This window comes from Acartia tonsa, chromosome 11 (genome assembly GCF_053477335.1).
Source record: "Acartia tonsa isolate MP-2025a chromosome 11, ASM5347733v1, whole genome shotgun sequence".
Taxonomy (NCBI): domain Eukaryota; kingdom Metazoa; phylum Arthropoda; class Copepoda; order Calanoida; family Acartiidae; genus Acartia; species Acartia tonsa.
The window spans coordinates 1,943,133-1,962,069 of NC_137270.1; the positions used below are offsets into that span (position 1 = coordinate 1,943,133).

The 18,937-nt window shown below is 31.3% G+C and overlaps 1 protein-coding gene and 1 long non-coding RNA gene across 2 annotated transcripts; both read right to left on the bottom strand.

Moving 5' to 3' along the window:
• Positions 1–7,967: 7,967 nt before the first annotated feature.
• Positions 7,968–9,409, bottom strand: LOC145332794 (uncharacterized). Its single transcript, XM_080177852.1, has 5 exons — positions 9,316–9,409; positions 9,019–9,144; positions 8,740–8,874; positions 8,499–8,573; positions 7,968–8,038 (listed from the first exon to the last, which is right to left on the bottom strand). Exons 1-5 carry the CDS (start codon positions 9,398–9,400, stop codon positions 8,010–8,012), a joined length of 450 nt encoding a protein of 149 aa, XP_080033978.1. The 5' UTR covers positions 9,401–9,409; the 3' UTR covers positions 7,968–8,009.
• Positions 9,410–10,871: 1,462 nt separating this feature from the next.
• Positions 10,872–11,832, bottom strand: LOC145332440 (uncharacterized). Its single transcript, XR_013884180.1, has 2 exons — positions 11,718–11,832; positions 10,872–10,971 (listed from the first exon to the last, which is right to left on the bottom strand). It is a non-coding gene; the product is annotated as an uncharacterized LOC145332440 (long non-coding RNA).
• Between the last annotated feature and the right edge of the window lie 7,105 nt (positions 11,833–18,937).

Consider the following 18,937-nt stretch of genomic DNA (forward strand, 5'->3'; position numbering starts at 1 on the left):
ATCCCTTCCCCCCACCCCTTTTCCCCCATTTATATCCCCCATCCCTCTAGCTAAAAGGCATCTTGCAAAAAAAAAGAATATTTACCAATCCCCCCCCCCCGCACATGAAATTAAAACCTTTTAACACCACCTTCAAGCTAAAATCAATTAAAGACAACAAGAGTTGTGTTATTTCATTAAGTCAGGAATATAGAGTGTTGTGAACTTTAATTAGGGTTTTTAATGTAAATAAACATAAATTGGCGCCAAAGCAGGCACATTTTTTTTCACTTAATATAACTTTTTGTTTAAATATTGAAGTTTACAAATGTTTATTATAGAAATAAAAACAAAATATAAAATTTGATAAAAAGTAAATATCATTTAAAAGGCCGCAAAGTGAAAATTATTTTTTAAATAGACAGGGATGGAGTGGACATTGTTATTTTACTAGTCTCCAAAGTTTCATAAATACATATTCTAATATGTTGGCTCAACAACTTTATGGACTTGATTGAATTTTGATTGGTTGGTTAATTAAGTTGAGTTTCCATACATTCCATCCACAAATTTTAATCTATATAAGGATTAATTTTGTGTGTCATCTTTGGGGAGGTACATCTTTTAATCGTCCAATGTATTTTCCCTATAGATCCAAGCAAATATGTATTTTCTTGATGGTAAAATTTATATTTTTAACTAGAATGTCAACATCCATAAGTAGCAAAGCACAAAAAAATCGTATATCATTATTTTTGATTTATTTGAAAATTCTAATTAAGCACAAAACCCTATTTTATTTTATATGATGACTGTTAGATCAACAGTCTAAGTAAATTCAATACTAGCAGATAAGAACAATGAAAAAAAAGTTATTTTGATACTGTCATCAAAAAAAGTTTAAAAATTGGACCAAAACACCAAAGATAGGGGAAATATGTAAAATATAGAAATAGTCAAAAACCTGTTAAAAGACAATCCGACCATGGATGTTTTATATTTGGTTATGCTAGGAATGTTGTCTAAAGTTACCTTCTATCTTTTATAGGAGCCGAGAAAATCATGTATCTCCTTTACCACTTCTGACTTTTTCTACATTAGTTAAAAAATGATGACAACATCCATAAGTAGGAAAGCTCAAAAATTATGAATGGAAATCGGGAAAAAATTTACTTTAGAGCATTTTCATACAATAATCATTAAAGTTAATGTAATAGGGAAATCCCAATAACTTTAAAATCACGCAACCTTTTAAATCATGAAAAATTAAAGATTTAAGAATTGATCTAGCACCGTAATTAATCTTAATGAAACTTGATGGAAATATGTAAAATATGAGCATATTTAATCCCTGACGATTTCAGTCGTCAATCCTGAATAGGAATAGAGAAATCATTCTATCACCCCAACAAATAGACAAATCTTAATAAAACTTAGTGAAAATATGTAAAATGTAAAATTAGTTAATCCCTGAAAATTTCAGCACTCTATCTTAAAAAGGAGTTGAGAACATAACGAAAATCTAGGAATCGATCTAGCACACCAAATAACAGACAGATGGACAAAACAATGTATAGATTAGATGGGCATAGGTAATAGGAATTTGCACTAAAAATTTCAGCTGTCTATCTTGAATAGGCGAGTTTCCCCCATAACGTTACGGAAGGACTTACGGACAGACAAAGTGAATTATAGAGTAGCTTTGCTACTAAAAATTATTGGTCATAATTGGAAATTTCCAAATATGTTAAGATTAATTAATTATTAAGTTTGTAATTGGCGAGAAGCACCAAAAAATTTTTGGTTTATTCTTGATCTTTTGGAAACAATGGGACACTTTTGATTTTTGGAGATGTGAGGGGGCAAAAAGGGGCATTTTTCAACATTTAGGGGGGCCAGAGGGGGTGTTGGCTAGGGGGGGGCAGGGTTGGGCTGTTTTTGGCGCTAGGGGGGTGGGTGATCGCCCCAAGTGCCTCCTTTTGGTTCGCACGCCACTGCAATGAAGGTTTTAGTCTATATTACAGAGATTACATTACACAATTTACATTTGTCCAAAGAAGGTTTTAGTGTATATGTAAAAAGTTTTTTTTATTTACATATATGTGTGGTATTCGGCATCCCTAGGCCATGGTTTTATGGCAACCTTGCTCCCAACTTGTGGGAGGTCCAAGGGACCTCCCCTGAGTAGGGGGTGGGTACACATGAACCCCCCCCCCCATGTATTAAAAGTATTTATAGTTTGACAATCCTATTATGTTTAATCTGATTTGCATGTTTCACCCACCCCTTCCAGGGATGGGGGATAAATGTTGCCTATTGTGTTTATTGTATGTATATAACTTTAACCTCTGATTTTAGTATTAATTATTCCAATCTATGCATTGACCATTTTGTTGTATTATAAATCAGTATCTTGTAAGCACTGAATAAAGTAACACCCAATTAAATTCTGTTTGTTATTTGGTGATACATAGAGAAGCCCAGCTTCTCTATAATTATACTTGTCCACGTCTGTTCACACTGCCGTAATACCCGGACTCGGGAAGCGGCTGACAAACTGCGGCCGCTACCACATATGTGGGCCACTCTTAAAAGAAACATAAAAAGAAAATTAAATATAAAAATAACAATAAATATTTTAAATATTCATATATTAAAAATCATTATTTATCAATAATCATTTATTTACACAAAACATTATTTTAAAATGAAATTGAAGCAGGTAGGTAAAAGAATCAAATAATCCAATCCAAGTAATTCTGAACTAAAAATAAAAAAATAAATACTATGTATATTGTATATATGAAGATTTATAAATAGATATATAGACATAATTATAGGATTTAAGATAAACAGAAGAAATATATATAGACTGATATCAAATTTATTTATAGCATAGAACTTAAAAGTAGATCATTAATCATTTGCCATACATTTTGGAAAGTAAATAAAAAAATATATGGCTCTAATTGGTTGCATAGATGGATGGAGATAATTTTAAAATTTATATAATTTTGGCAAACTTAATCCTTAATGGTCAGCGGTTTTTTCTTTCTCATTTTCTGTGTGTCAAAGATAAAGAGCCCAAACTACGTGACTTTTAAAGTATTGGTATGACACATAACTGAGAGTTGGAATTTTTTGAATATCTCCATCCTGGCGGGCACAGGATGCCACCAAACCTGGCAGGGTCATCCAGGTAAAGAGCAAAAATATTTTTTTGACTGAAACAATGCATTTTATCTTACTAAAATACTAAATTATTCTCTAGTAGTAAATTCTTATATGAAATACAGGTTTTCTAGTCAATTTCGGGTTCCAGGTATGATCCTCCAGGTTTCCAGAAATCTTGAAAAGACTCCTGTGGCCGCAATTTTTGACTTAAAACTTCAAATTTTAAACTTAATTTTCTTACATGTCTACATCACGTATTAAAATTTCATAAAGATCCACCGCCGTTTTCCCGCCAACTGACAGCTGCCAAGTACAGCTGCGGCCGCTGAAATTATGTTTTGATATTCTAAATATAAAATTTACAGAAAGATAGCTCTAGCTTTAACAGGAACTGAGATAATAGGGGAGGGAGCATTGAACACCCCCTCCCCCCAACCTATAAAGGTGCGGCAAGGGGCCCGACTATTGAGGGTTAAAAGAACTACTGGCTAGAAATCAACCTTATAAGACAATTACTCAAAGCCCAAAAATAATGGACTTAAAAGTGTATTAAACTGTATATAAGACATTTGCGGATATATTGATACCATTAATTTGCCTATTAGATAAAAAAAAGTATGTTTTTTTTAATATTTTTCTCTTGCTACAAATCAAATTTCAAATTTGAGTCACCAAAAATGCTTAACTAATTTTTGCTCTAGAAGAATCATTTTTTGGAGTTAGAAAGTGCTTAATACCTTATTTTAATCGCCTGGCATTGCTTTATAATATACAGGTAATGACTTGGTTGTTTATAGAACAGCTGACTAAAAAACCGAGGTTTTGTGATAATCCCACTTTTGTTGTTGCTCCATAAATGATATTTTTTTTCTTAATTTTTTTGGCTGTAAAGAAGCTTTATATATTCATATAACATCCACCTAAATTTGACTTTTGATATATTATTTATAACATCACCAGAAGGAATTGAATTTTGGAAAAAAATATCAATTTATATTTTACACTGTTATGCATTGTTCTTGTTCTTGTTTCTAAAAAATATTTATATTATTAAAAAGAGAATTATTTAACGCTTCTATAGGTATGTTTATCATTTTTCTAGGCTAAATATAACTATAATTACACCATTTTAAAGTTAAACATCATAACATATAAACTCACTTATTGAATCGGTCTGTATTATTAAGCTGCCAATCCTTAAAACAGCTGCATTTCATTATTCTATTATATAAAGTAGTGAGCTTTTTTGTCTGTAGCTTAAGATTTTGATAACTAATGTACCTATTGACTTCTCTGTTTTATGGAAGCTTCTTATAGGTCCCGGATAGTTTTAGAATATTGAAAAAAAATATCAATTTATATTTTACACTGCTATGCATTGTTCTTGTTCTTGTTTCTAAAAGATATTTTTATTATTAAAAAGAGAATTATTTAACGCTTCTATAGGTATGTTTATCATTTTTCTAGTCTAAATATAACTATAATTTCAGCATTTTTTAAACATCATCATATTCAAGTTATTGTAATTTTTAAAAAAAAATATCAATATCAAGAACTATTGGAGCAAGTAGTAAGCTTTTTTGTCTGTAGCTTAAGATTTAGATAAGGTTTTAGGCTATTTTACTAATTTCCTTACTCTTTTAAATTCAGATATCCTAGATCCTTGGAGCGCAGCTGCTAGTAAACAAATAAGGAAAACGATTTGTGAATAATTGATTTACTATTTTAATAACATTTTTATAATTTGTTTATGTGTTTATCCATGCCATGGTTAGCTCTTTTTGTTAATTCAGGCGTGTTAGAATTAATCTTAAATGTTGGATGATGATTTTTGTAGCAGTTAGGTACTTAGCAACTTTACAATCATTACTTCATGTAAAGGGACGTCCAGGTGGGAAGGGGGGGGGGGGTTAGGTGGTTAAGGGTTACTAATTAATTTGGGACAACACCATAATTTTAAATTTATAATTTTAACCTCCGCCCCCCCCCCAAAAAAAATATAAAAAGCTTAAACATCCTTGCCTCTCTGATATAAAGATTACCCCACAAAATGAACATGGGGGTGCCCAAATTTATTATTTCCCCCAAATCAAAAAGCTTGTACGTCCTTGATTATGTAAGCTCATTTAAAACATACTGAAATCAATTTGTGTACAACGATTATCCTTTTCATCTGTTTTTTAGTAGCAAAGATGCTCTATAATTCAAAATATCCCTCCGTCCGTTGTCTATCCATTCATCTGTATGTCTGTCCATTGGTATGTCTGTCTGTTCATCTGTTTGTCTGTTAGAAAGGGGGATAACGTGATTTTCTCGTCATCTATAAAAGATAGAAGGCTGAAATTTTCATGGATTGAATATTCTCTCTCTCTCTATCGATACTCCATATTTTCATCAAGTTTCATTAGTATTTTTCAATAAACTGGGGTGGGCTATATCAATTCCTACATTTCAAGTTTTCATGATTTTCTCTACTCCTATTCAAGATAGATGGTTGAAATTTTCAGGGATTGAAAACTTTGATATTCTGCATAATTTTATCAAGTTTTATTGAGATTTACTTATTGGAGTCCTACCCCAAACGTAGGAGTCCCAAATGTTGGAATGGACAAACGCAGGAGTCCCAAACATTGGAGTAAAACGTAGGAATGGGACAAACATCAGAGTGGACAAACGTCAAGGTGGACAAATGTTGGAGTGGACAAATGTTAGAGTGGACATTGCTTAAATAAAACCTAGGAGTGTCTGCTATTTTAATACTATGACAATTTTGAATCTTTTTATACCCCTGTCTATAATATAATGACTATGGCCACAGTGCTTGGCCCCCTGGCCTAACCTAACCTAACTAAGAAAAGTAACTGGACGAAGGGGGTGGGGGGCTGGGTTTATATAAAAAAAATCAAAATTGAAATGAGAATTCAAAATTTAAAAAATAGTTTGGGACTCCTGTGTTTGTCCACTCCAACATTTGTCCCAAAAATCCTGCGTTTGTCCACTCCAATGTTTGTCCCACTCCTACATTTAATTCCACTCTGAAGTTGGGGACTCATGCGTTTGTCCACTCCAATGTTTTTTCACTCCTACGTTTGGGACTCCTACATTTGGCATGGAACCGATTATTGGTTGGGGTGCTAGTTTGATTCCTAGATTGTTAAGTTTTCCTGATTTTCTTTACTCCTATTCAAAAAATTTAAAGAGGCTGGGTTTATACCACCCATAATATATTAATGGGGGTGATTACCCCTATCCCCCCAAAAAATTACACTTTTACAGGAACCCACCCCCCCCTGGATATCTCTGCACTCTCCCTTGTAGTGACTAGGCCAACTTCATGGTCTCTGGAAGCCCATTCAGTTATAAGAAGTTCACATTATAAGAGCACTCTTATAGCATCCACTCTATCATAGACGTCCAAGGGGGGAGGGTAAAGTGGCGATTACCCCCAAACGAATTTTTCATTTACCCCCTTCCCTCATTTAATATTTACCCGTACCCCCAACCATTTAAGAGGGGGTATTTACCCCCCCAAAAAAAACAATTTTGGGGGGGTAAATACCTCCCCCAAAATAAAAACCGAATTACCCCCCCTTGCAAAAATTTTACCCCCCCCCCAAAAAAAAAAAAGCTTGTATGTCTATGATCTCTATTAGCATTACATGTGTAATGCATTATAGACAGACATATAGATATTGTGAGGGATCCTACACTTTCTAACTTTCTAAAAATTGTTCCAATAGTTCTTGATATTGATATTTTTTTTAAAAATTACAGTAACTTGAATATGATGATGTTTAAAAAATGCTGAAATTATAGTTATATTTAGACTAGAAAAATGATAAACATACCTATAGAAGCGTTAAATAATTCTCTTTTTAATTATAAAAATATCTTTTAGAAACAAGAACAAGAACAATGCATAGCAGTGTAAAATATAAATTGATATTTTTTTTCAATATTCTAAAACTATCCGGGACCTATAAGAAGCTTCCATAAAACAGAGATGTCAATAGGTACATTAGTTATCAAAATCTTAAGCTACAGACAAAAAAGCTTACTACTTTATATAATAGAATAATGAAATGCAGCTGTTTTAAGGATTGGCAGCTTAATAATACAGACCGATTCAATAAGTGAGTTTATATGTTATGATGTTTAACTTTAAAATGGTGTAATTATAGTTATATTTAGCCTAGAAAAATGATAAACATACCTATAGAAGCGTTAAATAATTCTCTTTTTAATAATATAAATATTTTTTAGAAACAAGAACAAGAACAATGCATAACAGTGTAAAATATAAATTGATATTTTTTTCCAAAATTCAATTCCTTCTGGTGATGTTATAAATAATATATCAAAAGTCAAATTTAGGTGGATGTTATATGAATATATAAAGCTTCTTTACAGCCAAAAAAATTAAGAAAAAAAATATCATTTATGGAGCAACAACAAAAGTGGGATTATCACAAAACCTCGGTTTTTTAGTCAGCTGTTCTATAAACAACCAAGTCATTACCTGTATATTATAAAGCAATGCCAGGCGATTAAAATGAGGTATTAAGCACTTTCTAACTCCAAAAAATGATTCTTCTAGAGCAAAAATTAGATAAGCATTTATGGTGACTCAAATTTAAAATTTGATTTGTAGCAAGAGAAAAATATTAAAAAAACATACTTTTTTTTATCTAATAGGCAAATTAATGGTATCAATATATCCACAAATCTCTTATATACAGTTTAATACACTTTTAAGTCCATTATTTTTGGGCTTTGAGTAATTGTCTAATAAGGTTGATTTCTAGCCTACTTATTTATAACTATAAAATATTTTACCTTCCATCAACTTTAAAACCTTACTCAATATCAGATCCTCTCTTAGCTCCTAAAATATTAATTCAAATTAAATGTGTTTTAGAGAAAGGGACATTTGTTTGTCTGTATGTCCATAAAGATCCTGCTAACTTTTGTAATGATTCAGTGGAAGAAAAATATTTGACATCTTCTATTTGCTGACTAAATTTATAATGTGAGGATTACCATTTAGTAATTCTTTTAATGTGATTGAATATATTTTTTAATAACTTTGATTTTGAAGCATTCCCTTTACATTTTATACATTATTTATACCTTACCTACAATCAAAGCTAAATTGAAAATAAGAACAATATAGGTTCTGCAGTTATTGTGATCCTTTGGTACAAACAGACACACAGACATCATGTTACTTTTATGTAAGGATTTCAAATGCAATAAAGAGTTAGGTATCTACAGGGTTAAAGATCACTGAAAGGGCTAGAAAAAATAAATTTAGATTAAGTGTAGGAAATTTAGTAAAAGCTTACCATTTGCTCTCAGTAATTTTGTTATTTTAAATCCATTGAATCTGTTATCTAGTGCTTCATCTAGTGCTGTTGTACCTATATGCATTATTAACATGATGATTATTGACAATTTGTTGATTTAATAATATTTGACTGTTTAGTGAACAGTTAGATAAATTAAGATAAACACATATGTATATAAATAAATATAGATGTATGGATGAATAGATAGATATAGTGACAATAATAGTGTATAGCTTACCATTTTCATCCTTAGCATTGACATCAGCTCCATGTTCTAAAAGAATCTTCACTGTAGCTGCTGTAGCAAACTCTAATGCCTCATCATAAGACTCTACATAACCCATCTGTGCTGTCTTTATAAGACTGGTTTTTCCTAGATATATACACATATGCATATTGGATCTATAATAAATGTTTTGTTGTTTAGAATACAGTTATATGAATTAAAATCACAGATAAATGTGTCCAGATATATGGATGGATGGATAGATAGTGATAATAATAGTATGAAGCTTACCCTCTTCATCCTTAGCATTGACGTCAGCTCCATGTTCCAAAAGAATCTTCACTGTAGCTGCTATAGAAAACTGTAACGCCTCATCATAAGAAAAAAATCCTGCTGCCTTCATGAGGCTGGTCTCGCCTGATATAGATTTATTTGATTTATAATATATATGTTCAGGTTATATTCATATACACATTGAGAATCCTAACTGCTGCATACATAAGACTGGCCAGTCCTTTAAAATATATTTTATTTTTTAGAGTGCATTAATAGGAATTATATACACAGAGATAAATTTATGAAGCTCACCATTGATATCCTTGGTGTTATTATCAGCTCCATTTTCTAAAAGAATCCTAACTTTATCTGTGTTACCAGACACTGCTGCCAACATGAGACTGGTTTCTCCTAGATATAGTTATATTGAATTTATAATACATATTTTATTTTTTAGAGTACAGTTATAGCAATTATATACACAGAAATAAATGTATAGAGATATATGGATAAATAGACATTGTGACAATAATAGTATATAGCTTACCATATTCATCCTTAGCATTGACGTTAGATCCATGATCTAAAAGAATTCCAATTGCATCTGTGTTTCCAAACTGTGCTGCCAGCATAAGACTGGTCTGTCCTAGATATAGACATATAGTGTTTTGCAAATTCATAGATGTATATTATATATAGATTATGTGACTATAATAGTATGCAGCTTACCCCAACCGTTCGTAGTGTCGACATCAGCTCCATGTTCTAAAAGAAACTTCACTGTAGGTGCTTTAATTTTTAAATCCACCTCTAAACCAGCATAATCTTGTGCCGCCTTCATAAGACTTGTCTCTCCTGATATATATATATTAGATTTAAAGTATATTTTACTGTTAATAATGTATTTATAGGGATTCAATATACAGAGATAAATGTATACAGATATATATATATATAAATGGATGGATAAATTGTTACAATACTAGTATTAGGGTGGGTCAATTTTGGACATTTTTTTTCCGAGACCAAAGCGGGGATCTGCAAATGATTTTTATGAGTATAATACACCTCTGGATGATTTAAAATTTATCCTAAGTCTTAAAACCGCTGACAACCAGACATTCAATTATATAGCTATTTGTCAATGGGTGTCAAAAAATTATTGAATCAGAACTAAGGCTTCATGGTGCTCCCAGGAGGGGCCTTGAGGAGTAGAATTAGGAACTTTTGAACGTTTCAAAAAATCTTGTTCCTAGCCTGAGAAAATCTCAAAAAACCTCTACAATTTGGACAATTCTCAATAAACCTTAAAAAATGGTGTTTTTTTAGTAATTTCTAAGGCTAGGAACAAGATATTTTTAAACAGACAAAAGTTCCTGATTCTTCTCCTCAAGGCCTTTCCTGGGAGCACCATGAAGCCATAGTTCTTATTTTAATAAATATTTTACTCTCATTGACAAATAGCTATACAATGTCTAGCCATTGGTAAAAGGTTTGTAAATAAAGAGTAAGGAAGCAAAATATGACTCTGACTGAATTATAGTCGGAAATTAATTATATAACTGGGGAAATGCACAAAAATATTTAGCCCTCTAGCACTAATATGAACTGAGATAATAAGTGGAGAGAACTTGAATGTTGTCTATGCATATTTTTTATTAATAAAATACATTTTTAATTTGTCGCATTCTAAATATCAATTTTTTAAAATTCTTTTTTGATCAGAAATTTTATTTAAGTTAGTTTTATCTGTTGCACATCCCCTCTTTGTCTAATTCTAATTCTCTAAATATGAACCCGCCCTAACTAGTATGTACTAATGTAGCTTACCACTTTTATCCTTAGTGTTGATAATAGTATGTAGCTTACCTTTTTCATCCTAATCCTTGACGTTAGCTCCATGTTCTAAAAGAATCCTAACTGATTCTATGTCACCCATCTGTGCTGCCGTCATAAGACTGGTTTCTCCTGATATAGACATATTGGATTTAGAATATATTTTATTGTTTAGAGTACAGTTATAGAAATTATTTACTAAGTATATTTGTGATAACTTTTATTTAATGAAATCTTCCAATTTTTAACATGTACAAAACGGCCTGCTTAATTGCTTCAAGATCCATGTCAGATCTATATAGGAAATAAATGTCTATAAACGAGCTCAAGTTTTCCAAGGAATATTTGTTTAAAACTCATAGTGCTCCAATAATCCATAATAAACTCTCATTGCCCAGAACGATAAGACCCATTATTTTACTTTATTAAAAATAAATTCCTTTTTTTAATTTCATGTTGCTATTTACCTTATATCAATGTATTTAATTTCTATTCATAAAAAAGAAAATTTAAATTTATAAGATAATAAATGTAAGAAAACTCTGTTTTAAAAGAATTCGATTGTGGCGACACTTTGTGTGTTCAAATATTAAACTAAAATTGTAATCATCATCATTAACCCTTTGGTGATGGTAATGTAAAGAAAAAATATAATTTAAAAAATCTTTTTAAAATCATTTAGATTATTAAATATTTACTTTCTTTTAGATAGTAATGCCGGGTGAGGAAAATAGATTTATTGAGAAATAGATATGCATATAGAAAACTAGCCAATAGGGAGATAATTATATCGAGCCAACTCTAGTATACACATATGTAAATGTTTATAGATGGATAGGTAAATATTATTGTGCAGACAATCATAGTATATAACTCACCATGATCATTCTTAGCATGGACATCAGCTCCATGTTCTAAAAGAATTCTAACTGCTTGACCAGACCCTGGTGCCCTTGTAAGACTGGTCTCTCCTAGATATAGACTATTAGACATATTGAATTTATAATACATATTTTGTTGTTTAGATTATATTCATAGATAAATGTATGGAATATACATATATCCTTATAATAAGTAAAAGAATGAATTTCTATGTGTACTTGCTAACCACTGAACCGATATGGTTGCACATTTCTGTATCTGTAGTACCAAACTGTGCTGCCAGCGTAAGACTGGTCCATCCTAGATATAGACATATTCTATCCTAAATGTATCTGTATCTGTTTAACCCACCTGTGATACATATATTAGACATATCATAGATAAAGATATAATGGCTTTAAAATATATTTTATTGTTCAGAGTGAATTTATAGGAATCATAGATGCATAAATGTATGAAGCTTATCATCATTATCCTTAGTGTGGACATCAGCTCCATGTTCTAAAAGAATCCTAACTGTATCTGGGTGTCCATCCTGTGCTGCCCACATAAGACTGGTCATACCTAGATATAGATATAATGAATTTATGAAATATATTGGATTTAAGATATATATTTTTTGTTATCTTGTAGCTATATCAACTGCAATTTCGAATGCAATGCTTAAGTATTCTATCCTTATAATCCTTATAATAAAGTAACAAGATGTTTTTGTGTTGTATGTTTGTACCAAGGGATCTCGCTAATCGCTGAACCGATTGGGTTCTCCTTAACAGGGTAGCTTCTCATAGGTCCCAGGAAGGTTTATAACTATTTTGGGGGAGGGTACCACCATCCCCCCAAGATAATTTTTTTTCTCGAACAGAGACTCCTTGGCAACATTGCAAGGTATCGTATTATTTTTTTTAAACACCAAATATTTAAAGTGCCACTAGAGGCCTCTAGGGGCGTAGCCACTAGTAAATTATATTTTGATATCAAATTATTTTATCTCTAGTTTTGCGTTCTTAATTCTTTGTAACGTTTTTATCGGTAAATGAAGTATATTCATGGATTGTATGTTTGTTAAGATATCAAAAACAACTATACATAATTTTAGAAGAGCTTTAGTCTTGTGCATGTTTTAAGAATTTATTACTGGGGATAGAAATAGATAAACCCAGGGATAAACCATGTATATTTTCAATCTAGAAATTATCTTTCTTTTCTAAGCAAAAATATGTATTTTTAGTATTCTATTCATAATGCTTTACTTTGTAGAAGATTAATGTTTATATTAATAATTAGCGACTGCTCCCCTAGTGTATATATATATGTAGGTTTGTATTTAAAGGGGTAAGACGGGGATGAAAGAATTGGCTAAAACCATCTTGAGGATTGATTTTAAAACCATCTCTGGGAGCTGTGTGACGTTTCCCTAAAACGGAGAATTCTAATCAGTTAGTAGTAATTGCTTCAGACAAAAAACCCTTACTACTTTATATAATGACCAGTGGCTACGCCCCTAGACGATTCTAGTTGCACTTTAAATGTTTGTTTTTTTATTTCAAATATCTAGTTTGAAAAATAATTTGTCTATGTTGCGTTCAAGTCTTTGTGATTTCTCTTTGGAGGGTGATGGTACCCTCCCCCAAAATAGTTATAAAACTTTTCGGGACATAGAAGAAGCAACCCTGTCAAGGAGAACCCGATCGGTTCAGCGGTTAGCAAAATTTTTGGGTACAACCACACAAACACAAAGACAAACAGACAGACATTCTGTTACTTTAACCCATTAGTGCCGAACCGGACATTAAAACCCGGTTCCAAAAAATGGAAAAAAAAAACAGTTTCCGGCTTCATAATTGCATCATTCTCAGTTTGAATCCCCCCTCTACTACCCTGGCTTTCATTTCCCCTTGGAGCAGGCAGTTTAGCTTACTTCCGTTTGCCAGTATAGCTCAACAAAATTTGAAAATCATGAAAATTCAAAATACCCCTTCTAACTTTTTTGTTTTTATAGTAAAGTTGCTGATTTTTTTCGTGAAATCTAATGTTTATTGACAAGTACATCTATTTGTGAATTCGTTTTATTCAAATTATTATTTTTTATATGATTTTTTTATCGTTTTTTTACGCCCTATTATGACCCGGTTCGGCTTGGCCATAAATACCCGACAGTTTTAAAACCCGGCTCGGTTTCGGTTTTTATTACCCGGTTTTAACTTTTCAACCAATAAAAATAACAGTTTACGTCATTAGTAAGGGTTTGAGCCATCCTAATAACCCTAGTAATCTCTATAGGTGTCACCCAATAGTTTTATTCTCGTTTTCTGATATGTAACACCCAAATTTTATATGTTCTTTTTTTGTAGTGTGTGTCTTTTAAAACTTCAAGCAACGGGTTTTTTTACCCGAAAACGGCGGCACCTATAGCCGAAACACTAAATTTGAAATAAATCGCTTCGTATTATACTTGTAGCTCTATAGATTACATGAGGTTGTGTAGTTTTCAATTTCGGATCGTATCAAAGTTCTAAAAAGTGTTCTGTCTCAACCATGACACTTTGGTTGAGCTTGACTTCCGAATTAGCGGGAAGTTCACGAGATCAGTTGGCGAACATACAAACCCCCAATACCAGGAACCATCAAGTTTCAACAGCAGGTTTGAATATAGATTTATTGATGAAATTATTTCAAAGACCTGAAATTACAATATCAATTAGTTCATAATTCCAGTTATTTATAACCACGTAATCTTATTTGCTTTTTTTAAAATCATTTTTCTCTACGGTAAAAATCTTTGGAACTTTGGCTTTAAAGGAAAATTATTTGGTTTAATAAATCATTGTTAAATGCAAAAATAAAGGCACATAAAAATTACTAAAACATATTAATCATAATTAAGTTTCATGCTTAGCTGGCTAAAGCCTTTTTAAAACTACATATAATCGTCCTATACACCATTCTTCCCAATAAAATTAACAAATTCTACCTGAAGCTCTTATGGTTTCAAATCCCTGATATACTAGGGTCGTTCACACACTATGAGACCAATGATAGGCCCAATTTTGTTCTCCGAAATCTTCACACTCTCATATCTCATTCAAAAGTAAAGAACGTGCGCATCAAAATAAACAAAACAATCCATGCCGCGCCACATTATGAAAGGAAAGCCATGAAAAGACGACATTTGCGCTTAGTTTTAGGTTAATGATAAGGAATTTAATTTCGAACTTGATAAACACAAAGCTTCCTCGAAAAGAGGTTAAGACATGTTCATCTCACTTTTGGCGTTCAAAAATTACACTTTTCGATTTTTGGTCGAAATAACCGGGTTTTTACAGCAAAACCGGGTTTTAACGCCGGCGGAAACTGCCCAAAACAGGTAATAATGCCTGGTTGGTATTTATGGCCGAGCCGAACCGGGTTTTTTTGCAACTTTCCTGTGCACGCCACTAGAGCAAAACAAAAAAATACGAATTCCGTTTTGACCATTATAAAGCTTCCCTGAAACTTTCAGCTCAATCGGCCCATAAAAGTGGCGCTCGGCACTAATGGGTTAATATAAGGATTATTCAGCATAATATAACTTTTTAAACAAAAAAGAAATATTTATTTTACGATTAAAAAAATTGTGAGAATCCGCGACCAAAAAATATTTTTTCGGGTATTTCCCGAATTTTCAAGCGGACAGTGAAATTTAGAAAGATATTATCAGATATTCCAAACGACTTAGATAAGGAGAAATGTCATCCTGTTCCCTTTATATTTTAGGACTAGCAACTTCGCCTCTAGAGGCAGTGGAGAGGGGGGGGGGGAGTTAAATTTGATAACCAAATTTTTTTTTAGATTTAAAAAGTAAAAGCACTTTTCAATTTTTGATTTGTAAAGAAATTCTTTTTTTGGAGGGGGTGGTATTTTTCAAGTTCTATCTATCTTGGGAGGGTGGTTGAGACATTCCCCAAAATAGTTATAAACTTTCCTAGGACATATGAAAAGTTACCCTGTAAAGGAGAACCATAACAGTTTATTGTTTACCGAGACCCTTCAGTACGACGGACAGAACGACAAATAGATTCTTTTATATAAGGATTACTATTTATTATGTTATTAGCAAATCATCTCTATAATCAAGTCTAAAAACGTAACTATTAGTCAACATAAGCTTATGGTTTTCGAGCAATAATGAGATAGATTTTTTCAGCATGGCTTCGAAAATGCTTCATTTAATGAATCGTCTATAATTATAAATAATTTTCCATGAATAATAAAATAAAAATCATAAATTCTAGTTTTGTTTGCATGGGCCCTTGAGGCAACAAAACTGAAATAATTTTACTTTCCTCTAAAATTATTAAAATACTATTAAATTTTTACGGTTTTTTTTGTTATTTTAATTTCTACATAGATAAATCAGGACAGTTAATCTAGACATATTTATTTGTTTGAAGTATACACTTTAGCTCCCCCCCTCACTCTTTTTGAAATAATTTTAAAATATAGGTTGGTGAAGTTTTTTGTTTTTTAGTTTATTAATTTTTTTACTTGTTTATATTGCCTATTACCTATTGATTGCACGTCCTTTTGTTTCTTTACATTCCCCCTACTATTTTTGCCGCACCTGACATAGCAGCAGTAGGAAACATTTTTAATTTCTACGGATGCTTTTAGAATCAAAATTATTAAAGTATATAAATGCATATGCTAGAAAACAACATTTATTCCTAACTGTCCAATTACGTCATAAAACACATAATATTTATTTATATCTGTTTTTTTTTCTTTTTATTGCGTCTTTGCATGTTTTGGCCGTTTTCGGTCTTGTATTTCTGAAATACACTTAACTAGCGGCTACGCCTCTAGAGGCCTCTAGGGACACGTAAAATGGTTTCTTTTTAAATCTATTTTAAAATCAGCGATTTAACAAAATATTTTTCCCCTCTATATGATGTTTTTAGCGAATTGCAAAAATATCCGCAGGGCGACGTTTTTTTATTTTTGTCGATTTCTCTGGGGAGGGTGGGGAAACCCTTCCATAAAATAGTTATAAACCTCAAGGTTAGCAAGATCATTTGGTTCAAATAGACACGCAAACAAAAATCATACTGTTTCTTAACTAATTTTGTTTCTGGACCATTCTTAATTGTAGATAAATCTGTTGATAAAATTCCAGCAATGACCATTTGTAGGGTATAGCTATATTTTATTGTAAATCTCATGGACAACAAAAAAAACTTTCCGGTTATTCACCGAATTTTTAAAGCAACGAAATTTAGAAAGTATTGATAAAGATCCTGATAACGACTGAATCATTTTTTTTGAGTGAAGCTTTTCTATAATTAGGGTCGGTTCGTCCGTACGTTCGTCAGTCTGTAATGGTTACCTCTTTTCGTTAATTCATATATGTTAGAATTGTCTTATTAATTTCAAACTTTGCATGACACTCTTATAACAGTTAGGTACGAGTTGGAAACCGTAGCAACTCTAAAATCGTTACCAGAAAGTTAATTTAAAACTGGCTGATTTTAAATTATTTTTGACAACATTATTAATTTCTACTTTGAAAAAAGGCAAAAAATAAATTTGTTAACTATTACACATTTTTGGTAAGATTGTTAAATTCCTGCTCTTGCTAGCTTTAATTATTTAGGATTTGTTTTCATATTTTTAAAAGCTAAGCTTTTCATTTGTTAGGGTCTGTCCGTCCATACGTCCGCCCGTCCGTTAAGTTAGAATGGTAATATCGATTTAAAACTTTGCATATTGATTCCTATAACAGTTAGGTACGACTTAGAAAGCGCAACAACTCTACAATCGTTACAAGCTAATTTTTTATTTTTTTGACAACAACATTTTTTGTATGATATAATTATTAAAAAAGACATGTCAAAATTATCCTATCAATTTCAAACTATACATTATGATTTCAATGTTATGTAGGTACGAATTAGAAAGCGTATCAACTTTATTACCAGAAAGTCGGTACGTCCATTTAAAACTTGCTAATTTTTTAATATTTTTTGTGTGTGTCATGATTATCCTATTCATATGACTTTTGAAAAAATATTCCTTGGAAAAGAAGGTAAAATATTAATGGGGAATCCTAAAAATGAAATTATGTCCTACTTTGTACTGCATTCTATATTTACGCGATTTTGCAACAAATTTTTGCACAATTTCGTTTAGACTTAGAATTTAATGTATATATAATGTTGATCTTGTTCTACTAAAACTCTACTTCATATGCAATATAGAACAGATCTATCTATCTATCTATCTATCTATCTATCTATCTATCTATCTATCTATCTATCTATCTATCTATCTATCTATCTATCTATCTATCTATCTATCTATCTATCTATCTATCTATCTATCTATCTATCTATCTATCTATCTATCTATCTATCTATATATCTATCTATCTATCTATCTATCTATCTATCTATCTATCTATCTATCTATCTATCTATCTATCTATCTATCTATCTATCTATCTATCTATCTATCTATCTATCTATCTATCTATCTATCTATCTATCTATCTATCTATCTATCTATCTATCTATCTATCTATCTATCTATCTATCTATCTATCTATCTATCTATCTACCTACCTATCTATCTATCTATCTATCTATCTATCTATCTATCTATCTATCTATCTATCTATCTATCTATCTATCTATCTATCTATCTATCTATCTATCTATCTATCTATCTGATTGTTACCCTTGCTTTGCTATTAAACTGGTAGATTGTTCTGTCATATTTCACCGACATCTGGCTGTTAGGAAAATCATACTCTCTGTATGTTTAAGCAAACTGTATTTAAAAAAAGTGAAAAATAGCAGAAACATTTATAGCAAAACTATAATACAGAATATTCATATTTATATATGTATATAAAGTCTAAACAAAATTGAATTAAACATGTTTAAGGACATACTTACATTTTAGGACTTGATTGGCAAGATGTTTCGCATTTAATATTGTACTTTGTTGTTCTAGAAACCAGTATTTCAAAAATCTGATGATTAGGATAATCATATCATAAATTTTTTTTGTGGATTGTAGAAACATACTATTGCAATTATACTTTACACAATGGTCCAATTTTAATTCAAAGGAGTTAATGTAGTGATAATAAGACTTATATTAACCAGGAATCTCAAGGGATATGACAATGCTATATAAATTGATATAATACCCAATGATGATAAACATAATTAAG

Bases quoted from the DNA above. Each gene is read 5' to 3' on its own strand.
- LOC145332794 (XM_080177852.1), bottom strand. From the start codon at position 9,400: ATGTTGGCAGCAGTGTCTGGTAACACAGATAAAGTTAGGATTCTTTTA. The intron at 8,875-9,018 runs GTAAGCTTCATA...GTATATATCTAG, and splicing joins CAATGCTAAGGATGAAGAGG to GAAAAACCAGTCTTATAAAG. The intron at 8,039-8,498 runs GTAAGCTTTTAC...TTAATATTTTAG, and splicing joins AAAATTACTGAGAGCAAATG to GAGCTAAGAGAGGATCTGAT.